Source organism: Platalea leucorodia (genome assembly GCF_965183815.1).
Source record: "Platalea leucorodia genome assembly, chromosome: 9".
Taxonomy (NCBI): domain Eukaryota; kingdom Metazoa; phylum Chordata; class Aves; order Pelecaniformes; family Threskiornithidae; genus Platalea; species Platalea leucorodia.
The window spans coordinates 27,952,895-27,971,078 of record NC_138831.1 but is presented as its reverse complement, the minus strand read 5'-3'; the positions used below and the strand labels follow the sequence as shown (position 1 = coordinate 27,971,078).

Below are 18,184 nucleotides of genomic sequence, written 5' to 3'. Positions count from 1 at the left end.
CTTTCCTAAGATTTGGGAAATCTAGTTTGCCATTAGAAACTTGCTGTAAATAAGCTGTGCACCAGGAAACACAAACTGAGCCCTTCTGAGCATTGCTGGCCTTGAATTCTTGGCTCTTCTCATATGGATTTACTTGTTTTCCAGGTCTGACTTTCTGAACTTGCAGGGGTACAACTGATACATTGATTTTATTGATGCTTAACTTCAGCAGATCGCTTCCTGCTTCTAGGGCAAAAGTGGGCTGCTAGGGAGATACCTCCGAGCCATGCCCCTCAGTGATTCATTAGAAGAGCTTTTTTTAGAAGTTTTCTAAAAGCAGAAGCTTGACATGTTGTGCAGTAGCATGGAATTCACCATTCTGCAAGCCGGGAGTGTCAGAGGTCAAAAAATTAGTGATGTTTAGATATGCTAGGAAATCCTGAATAAGAGCAGATACAACTCTCTCTTCCACCTCCCCTTGCTGGAAAGTGTAGAAGTGCTGCAGACTCACAGCATGACTGCTTACTGCAAGGACAGGGGGTAGTACTGCTCTCCCTTTCAGGATTTCTTGCCCCTTTTAAAGTGCCTAGTCCTGGCTTCTCTCACTGACTTAAGTGTTCACCAACTGCACCTTGAGGCTGACAGTTCCCTCTAACAAATGTCATCGCCTACAAAGTCCAAATAATACTATGTCATGGTTTAACCCCAGCCAGCAACCAAGCACCACACAGTCACTCACCCCCTCCCCCCTCCCTGGTGGGGTGAGGGAGAGAATCGGAAGAGTAAAAGTGAGAAAACTCATGGATTGAGACAAGAACAGTTTAATAACTGAAAAAAAATAAAGTAGTAGTAATAATAATATACAAAGCAAGTCATGCACGATGCAATTGCTCACCACCCACTGACCGATGCCCAGCCCATTCCTGAACAGCAGTCCCCCCCTCCCAGCCAACTCCCCCCAGCTTATATAGCATGAGCATGACGTCATATGGTGTGGAATAGCCCTTTGGCCAGTCTGGGTCAGCTGTGCTGGCTGTGCCCCTACCCAGCTTCTTGTGCACATGGCAGAGCATGGGAAGCTGAAAAGTCCTTGACTAGTGTAAGCACTACTAAGCAATGACCAAAACATCAGTGTGTTATCAAACTTACTTATTCTCATACTAAATCCAAAACACAACACTATACCAGCTACTAGGAAGAAAATTAACTCTATCCCAGCTGAAACCAGGACATACAATCAGCTCCAAGTGGGCTTTGTCAAGATGAGAGATGCATTTGTGCAGCTGAGCTCTAGTTCACCATTAGACTGGATGGCTGACAGGGTGGGAAGTGCCCTGCGTGTGTGATGCCAACATGCTCAGTTTCCACTCAAGAGGAGAGAGGAGAGATAATTCAGTCAGCCCTATCAAGGAAGCCTGGTAAATGCCATGTCCATGTCCTTTCCAGCACCTAGAAAAGCTAGAGAAACTCTTCACTGTATATTGTGCAGGAGACATGCTGCGAAGGCATAACCTCCTCTGCTTGTACCAAAATCAAAGTATCAATGTCTAGAGACAGATATGCTGTCTGTCCAGTTTGTAGCCCTTCCTGCAGTCAACCCTTGCTCTTGGTAGGCAGGACGCTGCCTTCTAGTTTTGGATGACCTGCTGGTGCTGTGTAGCACAACTTGGTGTATTACACCAAGGTGAAAACTTGACCTGATACTGGTCTCATTTTCTACTCAAGTGAAGGAAACTGTCAAATGAGCATCTTCAGCATGTAGCCTATTGCAGTATTTTGGTACCTGGTAAACTAGACTGAGAGATGTCTTTATGCACTTAAATTAATAAACCTACAAAATTAGGAATTTTCGTGGAAACATCCTTAAAAGCAGCCTGGACCACCTATGGTCATCTCTTGCATGTGGACTGCTTTAGGAGCTCAGGATCTCTTTGGGAGAGAGGGGCATGAGGTAGAAAGCGAACTCTGACTGCAAAGTCTGATCAGTAGTTCAGATATCTCCTGCTACCATAATGTTTACATTCAGGTGGGAGGCATTACGGGAAGAAAGGAAGTGGTGGTTGCATCCCTGGCAAGTGACCAGAGTGGAACCAGCTCAGTCCCACTGCTGTGGCTGGAGTCCAGGGACACTTTGGTTCACAGACTTGCAGGAGGCAAAGGGCAGACTGTCAGCTGCTCATGTTTTGACTCTCAAGCCCCAAATATGGATACATGACCTACAATAACATCTTAATATTTTTTTTGCTGCTTCTTGACCAACATTGAGAGTTACAGGGTAATCCCACATCTGTGAATACCAGTGACTTGCTGAATATGTCCTAGGAAGGCAGCAAGATGCAAGTGTTTGAAGAGCCAGTCTCCAAAATGTGCTGGGTGGTGCAGGCAAGGAAAAAACAAATCAGGCAGAAGCAGACTTCCTGATGCTCTTGGGTGGTTGCACAAATCCTCCTTTCCTCCTGTGGCCTAGTTCTGCCTGCTACCTGTGTCCCTAATATGTCTGATTTGATTGTTTTGGGTCAAATCCTGCATCAGTTATGACATGTTTTCTTTTTTAGACAAAATTAGTTCATCCTTTGTTCTCTGAGAGATGTGAAAAAGGGAACGAGAACATTTCCATTTACTGTGCAGTTTCTTACAGAGCAGAACACACCCTGTTTGTCTGCACCAAATGTTTTCCTTGTCTGGACTTCAGAATCTCAAAGGTCATCACAGATCCTTCCCAGTGAGTGGATATTGGGCTCTTCTATTCAGAGAGTGGCCCTTATTGGAGGTACTACTACAAGGATTTTACAACTTTTCGGTCATTTCTGTATAGCATTGGCTGGGAAGAGATGTCAGCTGATGAAATGTGGGGGCTTGGATGAAGGGTCCTGGGTCTGTGACTGCTTGTTAGGCAATGAGGCCGATTGGGAGAGATGATGACTGGATCTAGCCAAGACCATCATATGTCAGTACCAGGTATTGCCTGCTGTTGTACAGCTGCCTCTTCAGCACCATTTCAGCCCTCCTGAAAGGAAGGCTCAAGCCCTCTGACCTGGCTACCTAAATCATCAGCTCAGGAGCTAGGTCCCATCACTCTCTTCATGAGTCAGTGCTTGTGCTGAAGAAGTGTCCAGCCTGGTACCTCTCCCATGCTATGCAGGTGCTCAATCAACAGGGACTTCTGCACTGTGTTGACTAACACATCCACAGAGGGGAAGTGAACAAAGCAACATGCCCAGAAACAATATGGTTTTATTGTAGGGCTGTGGAGGGGAAAGGGCTCTGCTCACGGCTTGGGGAAGAGAGTTGGGGTAAAGTGAGTAGATAGTCGCATGCTTAGTGGATGAGGATTTTAATAAGCATAAAGGAGGTCAACTTGTTGCATCTGTGGTGGCCCTTTTAGGGAAATGTTTGAAGGACAAGAGTGAAGTGCTTGGATGAAGGATGCCTGGAGAAATGCAGGGGCTGTGAAAGGGGTGGATGGGTGGGTTTGGGGATGGGGTAGTGAGTACAAGAGCACAGAGCAGGCTGGTGGGAGATGAGGGTGCCTGGGTTTGGGGCAGCCAGGGCAAGAAAGGGATGGAGAATGAGCACCGTTTGCAGGCCAGTGGCATGGGGAACTGCTGCTCTTAGTGAGTATCTGTCCCTCCTGTCAGCATTACTGGAAGTTTCCTTGTCTTCAGGTGATGGGGAGGTGTAAATCCATAAAGCCAGAAAGGATGAGATCTTACCATGACTTTTCCTCCCAAAACCGCCTGAAGCCCCCACTCCACATAGCTTGTGTAGAACAGAAACAGAAAACCATGGAGATTATGTGTAATTGTTCTAAATTGTTTCCACTTTCCCAAGTTTCAGAAGACTAACTCCCCCCACCCCTGCCTCAAAATATCAAAAAAAGTAAGTTCCTTTAAACAGAGTTTCTCTGGGTGATTTTGGATAGCTGTTGCAAGAACTGTTTTGGTTAAGGTCATCAAAGCTGTGAAGACTTCTCAGACTTTAACAGCTTTGGGAAAAAGAATGTTTGATCTAAATCTGGCAATCTCCACGAAAAAAAAATCCTTGCTCAGAGAAGTCTCCTGGGTCCTGCAGTGGCTGGCCATCATGCTGGAGCAATGCTACTGGAAGACATGCTTCCCAAATAACTTGTGCTGGGCTTGAAGATGTGCAGTGGACGCCTGACCTGCTCCCCAGGAACGCCCGGCACTGCTCTGTCCGTAACTGCAGGGCACTTGCTCGTGGACACAGGGGACCAGCTGCTGGCAAATCCCTCTCGGCACCAGCTGCACAGGGGGTCCGTGGGAGTGACAGGTTTTGGAAGGACGAGTGCCTGATGAACGGCTGCTCTGTCTTGCAATGCGCTTATGCTAAGGGTGGGCAGCCGGCACCCTGCAGCATGGGAATGCCTGCCCATGGAGCCCTCGGCTCAGCCACCCCATCCCACCCGGACCCTTGAAATTGGCCTGTTGCAGTAGCCGGGCAAGCTGTGGATGTTGTGGCTGCAGGGGATGCGTTGGCAGTGATGCCTGCCCTCCACCCCACCCTGGACCAGGGGAATTTATTCGCTCAGCAGCCTGAAGATGAATGCCTGCAGTGTCAGCAGCAGCTCCACTCCCAATGGAAGCACAGGGCATGCCAGGGAGCCTTGTCCCTGCACAGGCATCTCTCCATCCCCTGCTTGGCTCTGGTTACAGCCCCTGGGGATGGACGGCTGGTGTTTGAACAGGCAGCTGGGGCCACTGTTTCTGCGTGGGAGGTGGGAAGCCCTTCAGCCTCCCTCTGCCTGCGGGTTTCCAGCTACCACTTGCCTGTAGCTCCCTCTCACTGCAGGCTGGACCATGCAACAGGGGCTAGTCCCTCCTTGCCTGCGCTGGGCTGGTATGGTGGTAGCCCCTGGTAGGGAGCAGGTAGCCTCAAGGACACAAGTGCTACAGGTCAGAGAGTTTAGGCTTAACAGGAGGAAAAGCCTCTCATCGAGGTACTGCAAAGCTATAGAAATTGCAGCTCTTTCCGGCAGATATCAGCTGGGAATGGGAATCAGCTGCAGAGGCCATGGGGGGACAATCACAGGGCTTCTCGGAAATTATATGCTTGCAGTTGCCAGAATGAAGTGCTGTGATTGCTGTTCGCAGGGTATTAGGAAAATCCACCTGCCAGCTCACTGTGTCACAAACCGTGGGGGCCTCCTGAAGGTCTGGCCTGCAGAACAGCCCTTGGGAAGGGTAGGATTGCTGTGGGCAAAGTGTGAGCTGTGTGTGGAAATTGTTTTGTTCCTCATCCCTGGAGCAGAAAGAAACCCCCACAGGCTCATTCAGCCCAGGGTCCTGCTGCCAAGTACAGTCAGTAGGTAATATTTATGGAAAATATAAGCAGCAGCAGCATTGATCCCTGGTGGTCCCATCTCATGGCCTTCTCCAGTTAGCAGTTTAGGGCTCGTTTGCTTCAGCCACAAGTATCTGAGGGCTTTGCACTTCTAGAAACTGGTTTGGAGGGCCAGAACAGCAGCAAAGAGCAGACCATGGTGAGACAGGGACTGAAGGCAAGGATGGAGAGCCTTGCAGGAAGGGCTTCAGGAGAAAGTAATGACTTGGCTTCCTGCAGAAGAGGAGGAACGAGGCACTAACCGACAGAAAGCCAAAGCTGCCGAGATTCCAGAGGGGAATGAGGCAGCAAAGGATGCGACAGATGTACCGGCAGTGAGGATGGAGAGGGTAGATGCCAGGGACAGTGCAGAGTAAGAGACCTCAGTGAGGAAAGGAAGATAATAGAGTAAAATCTGTTCCGCAGGGGTGTCTGGGCTATGGGGATGGCAAGTGTTCATGGAGGAGAGCAGGAAAGGAAAACTCTTCTGAGACTCTTTCCCTAACCCTGTCTGGTTCCAGTGGGCTAAGTCCCTCGAGGGGCCAGAGGACACTGGAGAGCCCCAACAAGCAAGGGATGGGGACAGGGAGTGTATCAGAAGAGCAGATTGGGGCAGGGGGAACCAAGCAATACATGAGGAAGAGATTTGACATATGCTGCTTCTCTGGTCAAAGGCATTTTGAATTGGCCAAAATTAGGGTGAACTCCTGCTGATGAGTCTTTGCTCGTGGTCTTTCGCTCCCGCTATGGGACCTTCATGGGAACAGGGATAAGCTGGGATCAGGCATTGCTAGAGGCTGCCAGCATCTCTGGCTGGTGCAAGTAGAAGGCTCCTCACCCCAGAGATGAAAAGGGTCCTAGTGAGCCCTGAAACCTGTGAGTTGGCAGCTGGGAAGTATCCAGGATAGGTGGGTAGTTCCCAGTCCCTGCCCTCTCTCTACTTCAGAGCCATCGAGTCTGGATGCTTTGGGTATTCCTGGAGAGCCCTTGCTGGCCCCATGCCAGGGTTGTCCATGAGAGCTGACCCCCTGCTGCATTCGGGGGTGCCAGGGGCTGGTGGGGAGACCCTTAGGGACTGGTGGAGGTAAGCAATGTGCCGGACTCCTTCACTTCGGCAGCACAGAAAGCCAGCAGGGGTATTTGCAGGAGATAAGCTTCAGATATCTACCTTGGGGCTTTGAACAACTGTTAAGTGCATGGACTTAAGTGGAGGCATGACGTGATCATTGAAACTTTTATCCCATGCCCTTAGGGTCAGCTTGGCTGTGCCGGAGCCCCATGTGAAGTATGGGAACCAGTGTTGGCCACTGGCTCGAGCAGTTTTCAGAGGAAAACTGCTCTTATTCTGAGCTAGAGCCACTGTCGGTGGGAGATGAGGGCTGTGGCTATCACTGGTCCATGTGGGGCACTCATGCTGATCCACTACTGCTGTCGGTGGTGGGGAATGTGGCTGCATGCCCAGCTTGCTAGCCAGCCAGTCACACACATCATGATGTCATTCTACTGAAAAGGCAGGTGGCATCTGTTGTCAAGTGACATTTGTAGGACACCAATCTGGCTGTGATGCAATCAAGGTTGTTTCTGTTCAATGGAAACTTTTGGATCAGCTTACAGGCTGTGACACTTAGCAAAATGCTGTGAGCTCCATGGAGGGGTGAATGCCTTTTTTCTAACCTTAGCCTTAGTCTCATCAAAACATGCCTCTTCATATAAAAGTGACAGTACGCTCACCTTCTTTTCCCAGCCAGTGTTACAGGAGACGATCATGTGATCCACTCCCCTCTGTTCAGGAATGAAGTGCTGGGATTTTTTTCACAAAAATAGCCCTACTCCTAGGAGTGATAAAAGACTTGGATAAGTCCATCAGGTTTCCACTCACAATACTTATTCTGCTGTGTGATTTAAAGAATGCAGTGAGCCCAGAATAACATGTATCCTATTCTGCCAGAGCATTTTGTTTTGCTGTTGATACCTTGTCCCCACGGGAGCAGGCTTGCTGTGCTACTGGTTGCAATGTTTCACACCCTGATCTACCATCCATCTCCTCTCCAGGATACCCGCAGCCAGAGGTGACATGGTATAAGGATGATGAAGAGATGGACCGCTACTGTGGCTTACCCAAGTATGAGATATTCCGTCATGGAAATCGCCACACCCTGCAGCTGTACAAGTGAGTAAAGAAGCTGAAGAGTGGCTGGATTTGGTGATGGGAGCTCTGAGCATGTTTTCACTATTTGGAGGAGCTGGCTGTCAGCAGTGATCTCCCCCCAACACCCGTGCTGGCCCCTTCTGCTCCCCATTGTGATGTTCCCGGCTGTCCCTTCCCCTTCAGCTCTTCGCTCTGATGACTCCACGATCACATCAGTATGAGATCCATTACTGCATCCAGGGATAGCTGCAATGCTGGAAGCAAGAGGAAGGTCAGGAGAAATTCTTCTCTCTGCAGCCTTCCAGCACTGGTAGCAGTGTGTGCTATGGCTGCACCAGACAGGAGCTGATCATTAGGGCTGGATGAGGTGAGCGAAGGGAAAGCACTGGCTGCCTCCAGGATGCGGGTCCAGGGAATCAGGCTTGACAAGGACAGAAACAGTTCACAGGAGTGTCCTAAGCAAAAGCAAAGAGGGGAAAGGGCTGCAGCCCTGTCCCAGCAGGGTCTTTCCTAGCTCTCACCATGAGGTCAGGGAAGGAAAGGGCTGCTTTGGCACTTGGCTGATGGAGCCAAGGGCCTCCTTTATTCAGCCCTGACTACCAGCTTCTTTTAACATTAAATGAGGACTGTGTTTCTGGAGAGCCAGGCACACTGTGTCCCCAGCAAACAGAGACCTGTTGCACCTCAAGTCCTGGATTTGGGATGTCAGACAGGTGCGGTACTGTCTGAAAGTGCAGAATATTGGTATTGCTGGTAGTTAGTCAAACTCATGCTTCTAGCCTGGGTTTTTCTGCCGCCCCAGGTGTGCTCCAGGTTTCCATCAGAGGCTGGCTTACCTCTTGCAGGAGCAGGGATCTCCATGGGCCAGGCATTCCCAAGGGGTGACAGTAGAGACAGCATGCATGTGCTTGTGCTCGTGCCTGTGAAGCGGGGCAGGAAGGCTTTGGTAAGGCAGTAGGGTGGAGGAAGAGCAGAAATGTCATGTAGGCTGTGAAGAAATGAGAGGAGAAGTTCCTGCAGAGGAATGTGGCCAAGAACAGTCAGGAAGCCTGGTGCTAGCTGTTCTTCCTCCATCACAGGCCTCTCTTATCAGAGTTACAGCCCAGGGGGGAGCTGGGCACTGATTTAACATCCAACTTGCGTATCTGTTAGAGCTGAGAACAGGCAGAGCCCGGGGAGGGAGGCCAGCCCCAGGCCTCCAGACCTACTACAGGCACCTCAAGGGTCATGTCTTCATCTTCTGGCCCCTCTGGAGCAAGAAGTGGGAGACCGTGCATGCCTCTGTGCCCAGTGGTAGTGCCTGGGGAGGACGGGCAGGTCTCATGCAGAGCTTTTGGTTTCCAGGTGCCGAGAAGAAGATGCAGGCATTTACCAGGCCTCAGCTAGAAATAACAAAGGCATCGTGTCCTGCTCTGGTGTGCTGGAAGTGGGAACCATGACGGAGTTCAAAATCCATCAGAAGTGGTTTGACAAAATTAAGAGAAAAGCTGAAGAAAAGCTGCGAGAGATTGAACAGGGCAAGAAACGAGGGAAAGAAATTGTGGAGGTGGAGAAGTTGCAGGGAATGAGTCCTGATCGGCTCCAGAGAAAGCGGAGGCTGGCCAGGGATCTGAATCTCTGGTCGGGAGCCTCTCTGTGGGAGAAGGAGGATGCAGCAAAAGTGCACGTTGCCGATTCTCAGTCCAGATTACATGAGGACATTGCTGAGCCAAAGGAGCAGAGGGTCAATGCAATGATGGGCTTTCCAAGCAAACTGATAGCACCTTTGAAAGCAGAGGTGACCACCAATGGAGATGCCTCTTTGGAAAGCGTGGAGGAGAATGGGAACAGCTTTCTTGCGTACATCTACGAGACAGTGGAGGACCTAGCAACTAAGCCAATGGTGAAAGACTCTGCAGCTAAAAAGAAAAAGAAGGTGGAGGCTCCTCCAGCAGCAAAGCAGGAAGTTTCCAAGCGAGAAGAAAGTGGGCGAGACAGGGCCAACCCCTCTCCAAATCCAAGGTTTGCCCCTCCTGTCCCCTTACGCAGGAATGCACGTTTGAGGGTGGCAAATGATCAAGAAGTAGAAAACAGTCCAAAAATCAAAGAGCCCGGGAAAGCTGTGAATCAGGACACTAAAATCAATGGCGATGTGCACTTCTCTTTGAAAGAGATATATTTTGATAAGCAAGCAAAGCCAGCAGCAGGGAAGGAGGAGGCAGGAGCCAAGGAAGAGGCTGCGAGCGAGGCTGCCCTGCAGCCTGTGGCAGTCAGCAGACAGACGGAGGATGCTCTGTCGTCCTCAGAGGTGTCGGAGGCAGGACCTGTGCCGTCTGAGGGACAGAGAGGCCAGCACCAAGCACAGAAGTCAGAGGAAAACAAAGCCATCAGTCCAGAGGTAACTAGGACAGAAAGCAGCCAACGCAGGGGTTGCAACAAGAAAATATTTGTGCCACACAGTTTTATTGTGGCAGCAGCCTTGGGAGGCTGCATGTACCCCACAGGATCTGCTGCCGAGGCTTCGTAGGTCTCCACTGGCAAAAGCACCCAGGAAAAAGGGCTTTCTGGACTTTGCGTGCCCAGGCAGCAGAGCTTCCACCCCATCTCCAAATAAATGTCAGACGGGGTGGTGAGGAGAGATGTACGTCAGGGCCCTCCGGCTGAGCAGCTGGTCTCCGGGTGGCCTGGGGCATGCTGTGGGCTCTCCCCTTTAATTGGCAGGCTGACCTCATGCAAAATGTTTCCAAATCAGTTAAGCAGAGAGCACTGAATGGCTATTTAAAGTTGGGGGTGGATGCCTTGTGCATACAACAGGCAGCGAGACTGATGACATCTGTTCAGTTTAGCAATTGAGCCTTAGCTTCAGCCGGTGTTTAATGAGCCCCCCATGCAAATGAGTGCAGTGTGCCAGGTATGCCACGTGAGCTGTCCCGGGCAGGGCATTGAATTTTGTTTACAGTGCAACATGTATACAGTAGATCTGGACTATTTTTTTGGCTCTTCCCTGTTGGAAAAACTCTGTTGCAAGACTCATTGTGCTGGTGATGCAGTGCCAGGGCACAGCACCTGCTCCTGACCCTCACTGCATCTTTTAGTCAACTTCTATTTTTATCGCTTAACCTGAAGCATTTTCCATGAAAATACTAGATTGGAAGCTCCCAGTCTTTTTTTTTTCCTTTTTTCTTTAATAACCCCTTCTGCGGTAAAAGGTTCTCTGAGTCCAATTTGCAGGTGCTGTCAGGATTTGGCATTTGAGCTATGGTAGGTGCACGCTTTCAGTAGAGACCGAGGCTATCAGAGGAGGCACTCCGGGTGCAGCACGTCTCCCTTGGTACGTAATGCAAATACCTCAGGATGTGGGAACATCCGTGATATGAAAAGTGGGACTGCTGGGTGCTCCAGTTAAAAAAAATTCCTTTCTTCCTCTTCTAGATTTCTTTAGCTGTAGGTAGGAGCACCATTTACTGGTAAGAAACCTGCTGTGTTATCCAGTGAAGTGAGCATCTGGGTCCTGGCCTCACCACAGTGCAGCGCCCTGAACCCATCTTTAACCTGACCCATCAGCATCACATATTGCTGCAGAAATTATGGCTGTGCATGCAAGCCTATGGCAAAGCAATTCTTTCTTTTTCTCCCTCTCTGCTCATTTTTACACCACTTGCTCTTAAGGAGGGTGGAAAGTGCTGGTGTGTAGCAGCCAGGCTTGGGCTGTCATCCGAGCCTTTGACATGCATCAAGGTATTTTCCTCTTCAAAAACCCACTCACAGAGGGAAACCTGTAACTTGTCAGCTGGTGTGCCTTTGAGTAGACGAAAGAGAATGCTTTTGATTTGAATTTGAATGCTTCAGCTAGTTGGTGATGCTGGGGAAAGTGCTCAGGCTTTTGTATGACCAAATAAGCTATTTTAAAGCCCTTTAAAGCTGACTCCCGATGTGTTTGAGGATATTTTCACTCCCCAGGACACAGGTTGCTTGTCTTTTATTTTTTAGTCTTTCCCTTAAACAAGACACGGTTGTAGCATGAGTGTTTTCCTGGCCTTGGGACGTTGCTGGGCCTCATGCTCAGGACTTCTCTTTTGAGCTGGATTTATCTGTAGCAGAAGGGCTTTGCAAAATGCCAAACCATAGCCAGGCTCTGAACAACCTCACGCACAAGAGCAGAGAAGGAACTGGATTTGCGTGATGATCACTCTTGCCTAACTTTGAAACTGATGATTTTATTATATTTCTTTTATATGCCCCTAGTTTGAGTGTTTTCTGATTACTTAAGGACAGATGCTTTTCTGAAAAGCTCCCAGAAAGCTTTTCTGAATAAGCTTTAGTTTGTGCACCAATGATAAGCAAATTTCTCCCAAGCCCCAAGTCCTCTTCAGCCAAAGAGATGTCCCCATTGACCAGCACCGTTGCGTAGAGCCACCTCTGTGCATCCATCTGTAAACCACCAGCCCTGGTCCACCTCCAGCCCCCTTGGGCACTGTGCTGCTCAGCCCCCCAAGCAGAGGGACCAGGGCTGGCCCTGCGGTTAGATTGGGCTGTGTCCATCTCCATCCCTTTCCATGCTACGGAGGACGAAATACTGTGGTAAAACCCAGGGGGGTTTCACTGCATGAAGCCTGTCTGTCTCTTAAAATCAAACCTTTTAAGCCTGAGTGCTGGGGGACCTCTGTGTTGTGACACTCAGCCCGTCAAAGCAGGCTAGGGATGTGGCTCTAGGGGAACAGCAGTAGGGATGTGTGGCATTTGGGGATGCCTGTGCAGCCCTGTGAACTGGGGCCCTATTTCTGCATGTCCTGTGTGCAGAGACAGAAACTGCCTGGCGTTTGGCATCCTCTGGAGTCTACCAACGAAGCAGACTTGAATTTTGTGTGCAGGAATGGCCCCCGCTAATGCTGCTCATCCCACCCCAGTCCTCTGATATTCACATTGTCATAACAATTGCTTGAGGAAGGGCTTGCTGAGAGGCTGCATTACCTTTCCTGGTTTTTCCAAGCATTCAAACGAAGCTGAAGTGGCACAAAATAGAAGGGCTCAGTGCCACAGCCCTCCTTTCCCATGGACCTCATTTTGGAGGCTTGAAGCTCAAGTCAAAGACCTCAGGAGAAAATCCTTAGCAGCAGATCCTCTGGGACAGAAGGGGAACCTGTTGTGTGCATGCCTTGTTCCCATGCAATTGTCCTGATGTTTCTAGCTGAGCATCAGCCAGGCACAGCGTGTATCAGTGGTATCGCTGCCTCCCCTGAGCCTTATCCTACAAAAATAGATAGTGCTCCTTGGCTGGAGGATTTCACCAGATCTTCTTGGGATAAAGCTCAGCCGTCACAGCGGGCAGCTTGCTGAAATGTCTGCTGGTGTGCAGCTGCAGTCGGAAACATTTGAGCTTCCCGAATGTCAAAGAAACAGGATGGTCGAATAGTGCAGATAACGTCACGGTGTACAGTTTCACTATAAATCACTTGGACAGCCTCACCCAGATAGTGTGTGACATACTGATCGCCCCATCTCAAGGTGGAGATTGCAGATATAGTATAGGGGGAGCACTGAGTCTTAAAAAAGAGCAAGGAAACTATACAAAGTCTCGGCAATGGCTGGTGAAAATGGGAAAGTTTTGCTCCTTGGGAAGGTGCCGTTTCAGAGGACATTGAATTAAAAGCCACTGAATGTTTTAGAGAGGCAGATATCCTGCCTCTTTGTGCACAACCAAGGCATTGAAAGGCAGAAGAGTTGGAGCCAAGTAAAAGAAAAAACATTTTGCGCAGCATGACAGGGGGCTGTGGGACCCACTACCGTGGGACGATGGCGAAGCCAGGAGGTCCTGAATGAGTGAGTATCAGTGATATCAGGTTAATACTTAGGATTCAAGCAGAAGTTGGGCAGTGCCATATGGTACAGATGGACCACAAGCACCGCTGAGCAGACCCAGGCAGTAAAATGATGCTATTTTTCTATTTTCTTTTTTTGACTAGGTTGCAGCAACAGTGGGACAGTCTGCTAGTGACCTAAAACATCCAGTGTCCACTCCAACTGTAGAGACTGGTCAGCAAGCCAATAAGTTAGAGGAGCTCAGGAAAGAGATGCCTGTCTGCCAGGAGGCCGGGGGGGCTGGGAAAAGGACAAATCCTCGGCTGAGGCCTCAGGAGCCACCAAAGCCATCAGCACCTACTCCAGCCCATGTGCAGTCCAGCAAGGAGCACCCTCCCTCTAGGAAGCAGGCAGAAGGACATTCCTGTGCTCTTGAGGGCAGAGAGGCCCAACAAGGACTGTTAAATCAAGAGGACAAAAGCCAAGGTGAGAAAGAGCCATTGCTAAAGAAATGGAGTCCTCCAGAGCCTGAAGAAAACGCTCCTCTTGAGCAAATCACCCATCAGACAGCAGTCAAGGATGGGAAAAGCAAAGAGGCAGGAGCAGAGCTGTCTGGGAGCTATCCTGGTGCAGAGGCAGGAGGGAGTGGTGAAGCAGAGCCATCTCCTGGGGCTGCGCACAGGGAGGTGGAAGGGACACCTTTGGGACATCAGGAGACCGAAACGCCAGCTCCTGCTTCAGTTCGACTTGCCAAGGAAGAGCCACTTCCTGCTCCTGCAGTGGAGATGTCAGTGGCTCAGGAGGCACTGCTTGCAGCTCACAGTGCCCCAGGGATGGAAGCCACAGCAGGAGAGGTCCCGTCTGGAGCCCAGCTGCTGCCTCCTGCGAGCAGAGAAACGGAAATCAAAAAGGCAGATGGATCTGCCCTGCAAGAGAAGCTTTCAGCCAGTGCATTAGGGGAGGAGAGTGCCAAACCAGTGCCTGTGGGACCTCAGGGAAAGGAAGGAGGAGAGCAAATAGCCACAGCTCCGCTCCAGGAACCAGCAGCACCTTCAGGCACTTTTGAAGGAGGTGCTGAGGTTCAGCCACAAGTACCACTGGTCCTGCCTAGCCCCGAGAGACCTCAGGAGATGTCTTTGGAGGAGAAGATGCAGCACAAAAACCTTGTTTCCTCCTTGAAGAACTATCTGCTGCTGCTTTTAAAAATGTCAGATAGCAGTAAGGATGCCACAAAAGAAGACACTGATCCCAGAGAGAAGGAGCAGCGTGATGCAGAGGAAGTCATGCTCCCAGAGATAGGCATTGCAGGCCTGAGCCCCCGCACCTCAAGGAGACTTTTGGAAAAGGTACAAAACAATCAGCTCTTCCAGACAGCAGAGAGCTTGCCGCTGACCCCCAGGACGTCCAGGCGGATCACAGGCATGATTAATGAGGAATTCATTACCAGCAAGGAGATGCTGGCTTGCAGGCCTGTGCCACCAAAGAGACGTACCCAGGTCGCTCCTGAGGCAGAGGAGCAACCCCAGCTCTCTGTGCCCTCCATCGTGGTGGGCAGCATGCTGGCAGCAGGAGCAGAGCAGCCTCCTAATAATATTTCTGATTTGCCTCCAGTGAGCCCTGAAAAAGACAGCCCTGGTGACCAGGCAGTGCTACCTTGTGCCACACCAGAGGAGCTTGCTTCCGGGGCCCGGCGCAAAATATACCTGCCAAAAACCAAGCAGGTGGGGGAGGAAGAGGAGGCAACCCCAGAGAGCCCAGGGCATGTGAGAAGTCCTACCGTTTCACCACGGCAATCCAGGAAGAATGCAGCCCTGTTGCAATCGCCTGCCCTGGTTCCGTCCCCTCCTGCAGAGCAGCGCTCTCCAACCCTCACAAGGAAGATGGCCACGCTGGAGGTTCCTAAGCTGTATGAGGAAACAGCAGGTGACAGCAGTGGTGACCACGAGGTCCCTGAAGATGCTAAGCCAGAAGCACTGCCAGCAGAGTCCAAGAAAGCAAATAACCCATTTAAAGGTAAGGGAAGAGGTAATCCCCATGAAGCATGTTTCCTTGTTCCTTACCAAAGGAGCCTGGCCAGCTGAGCCAGTGATAGTCAGCTGAGGCCACGTGAGTTTTGTGCATTTGCAGGGTTTTCAGCACCACCCTTTGGCCATGTGAAAGCCAAAAGTCTGCCCCAAGGCTTCTTCCCTAGTGCAGGGAGGGCAGAGGAACGCAAGAGACTGGCTGTCTCCACAGCCTCAACTTCCCTGGCCAAAGGAATCATATAATCCTCTTGTTCTCAGTCTGCATGTCCCAGTCCTTACCATGCCTCATGCTGATCGAGGGTCCAGTGGGCATCAGCGGGGTGCATGCTCCTTTTCCGCCTCCATGGTCAATGTTAATTTAATCCTTTGTGGCATCGAATTAGAAAAGACATAATCCTGGTGTTGAAGTGCTTGCAGGAACCAGGTGATACCCTCACAGAAATCAGCACTCTTGGAAGAGTAAGTGTAACCTCGATAAATCCCTACTTCAGTAGATAAATGTTTCCTCCAACATTGCATAGTGTTTTTCTGTATTGCCTCTGTCCGAGCCCCACTAGATATTGCAGTGCTGTGCTGTTGAAGAAATTTGTACCACTTGTATCCCACTGTATGTATCCAAGTGGAGCTCTGAGACCTTCCCTGGGAAGGTGATGTTATACTAGGCTGTGCTGACATATGTGTGATACCCAACACCTAAGTCCCAAGCAGCAGCACTGGGGTAGGCTGGCCTCTCCCTGGAGTTGCAGCCAGCACTGTGTATCACCATCAATCTCTTTGTACCCTGTCCTTAGCTCCACAGGTGATTCGGAAGATCAGGGCAGAACAATTTTCTGATGCATCAGGAAACCTGAAACTTTGGTGCCAGTTCTTCAATATTTTGAGTGATTCTAAGCTGCTGTGGTACAAGGACGAGATCCCTGTAGCAGAAGCCCAAAGGAGGTAATCTGCCAGCTCTGCTTTGTTGTAGTCCTTGTGCATAGCCCTGGGTTTGTGTGTTAAATCCAGCTCCTTGTGTTTACTGGGTTGAAGGTGCCCCTTCTGTTAAGGCTGAATGGGAAGCTCATTGCATGGCACGGTATGTTGTGAACTTTATCTTCTCAGTGTCTGGAGAGGGAGGGATTGCCCAGATGGGGAATTGCTGCCAAATTTGTCCTATTGATGCTCCATCTGGAGCCTGGCTTAAGGGCCGATGCTTTGAGTAGCAGAGCCCTGGGGAGGGCAGGGGCTGAACCCGAACCTCGGGGAGGGCAGGGAAGGTGCTGCACCCATCTCAGACTTTGCGAGCTGGGTGTGAGCTGCAAAACTGGGACCCCAAGTGCTGGGAGGGTCTGCACGCTACACCCAAGCAGGCACTTCCATGCAACTACCACTGGCAAGCACCAACAGGGAAAAAGCAACTCTGGCTGTGCCCTCTCTATCCCTTGGCACTGCCCTTGCACAGGGAGGGCATGTTTGGATAACTGGGTGGCTTGTTGTATCCCGGATGCTCCTTTGGGTCCATTATGGGGAGTAACTTGTTCTCAAGCCCAAGGGAGCTTGTGTGGGAACAACATCCACATGGGATAGGACTTGCCTGATGCCTTTGAGTGTCCCTTGAGCTCCCTTTATAATGAGCAGATAGAAGGAGGTGCTTCTGGGGCAGAAACAGTCTCCTACGGCAGATGTTTGAGCTGGGGCAGATGGACCAGGAATGGCCATTGCCTTCTAGCTGACCAGAGCAGAGCCTGCTGAGCCAGCACGTCTCAGGATGAGGGTCCCACCTCTTCCCTCTGCAGCCTGTGATTCCCTTGCTGGTTCACATTGGCCATGCGGGCCAGAAACAGGCTTTTGGTTCTTGTGGAGACCCATCTGCCCAGTGTGTTGCCACCTTGGCTAGAGGAACTGCCAGCCCAAAGCTTGGTGTTGCCAGCTCATACAGAGCTTGTGCTTTGCCTGTCCTTCAGAGGGAGGCAGGCTGCAGGATGGGGAGTGGTGTCTGCCCTCACTCATGAACAGCTGAAAATGAAGCTGGACACCTCTGTGGCTGTTTGGCTTCCAGCCGTCCCAGCCAGATGTGGGTCTGTTAGCCCAGGCACAACCCTGACCCAGCCACATTCAGAGGCAAGTACCTTTACCAGTCTGTAGCCCAATCCTGGCCAGATATTGCAGGGCTTGCCTGGAAGATGAGCATCTCTGTGAGTACAAACTGCAGGGCAGGACTCCTAATGCCATGAGGTGCCAGCGGACCAGCAGGGAGGCCTGTGGGCTGGCTTCCTTTGTAGCCCTCTTCCAGCCCTCCAAGGGCAGCACGGTGCCCACCCGCAGTGCCTGTGATGGGTCTCCCATGTGCCCCCACGCATCGCACAGGGCTGAGGCCATGCTCCGGTTTCTTCCAGCGCTGGCGACGAGGGCCAGGCGGCCTTGGCTGTTGTACAGGCATCTCAGAAGGACTGCGGAGTCTACCGGTGTGTGATCAGCAACGAGTACGGCACTGACTCCACCGATTTTCTGCTCAGCCCAGAAGGTGAGGAGCCCTCAGCAGCCTGGCAGCTCTCCCATCTGCCTGGGTGTGCTGTGGGGTGGCGTGGTGAAATGTGGAGAGGGTTTGATGCCAGGCTGTGGAGGGGGAGCCTTGCACGCCCCATAACACCACCTCTGTGATGTGCATCTGCCTCCATGTGCTAATTTATGAGCGATTCACACCATCCTCCTTGTCATCCCTTGGTGTGGAAGTGCATGGGGCAGGGTGGGATCCTGGCAGGACCTTGACACCTCTTTGCTTTCTGTCTCCTCTAGTGCTGTCAGGATTTATCTTACCGGAAGAGATTGAAGGTAAGGGCCATGTGCTGATGAGCTGCAACTGCTGCCCCTTGCTGCGCGGGGGGCAGGTGGCTGTGTGGTGGGGGCAGGACGTGCCTGTGTTGTCCCCTCTCAC

The 18,184-nt window shown here is 51.0% G+C and overlaps 1 protein-coding gene across 1 annotated transcript in view; it reads left to right on the top strand.

Annotated features, from left to right (window-relative positions):
• ALPK3 (alpha kinase 3) overlaps window positions 1-18,184 on the top strand; it is a gene marked incomplete at its 5' end in the record, with an annotated part of 35,177 nt that overhangs the window by 13,611 nt on the left and 3,382 nt on the right. Inside the window, 6 exons of the mRNA XM_082321655.1 lie at window positions 7,372-7,489; window positions 8,813-9,845; window positions 13,411-15,259; window positions 16,062-16,209; window positions 17,646-17,773; window positions 18,046-18,081. Coding sequence (XP_082177781.1) covers window positions 7,372-7,489; window positions 8,813-9,845; window positions 13,411-15,259; window positions 16,062-16,209; window positions 17,646-17,773; window positions 18,046-18,081 — 3,312 coding nt within the window. The remainder of the gene's footprint in view (window positions 1-7,371; window positions 7,490-8,812; window positions 9,846-13,410; window positions 15,260-16,061; window positions 16,210-17,645; window positions 17,774-18,045; window positions 18,082-18,184) is intronic.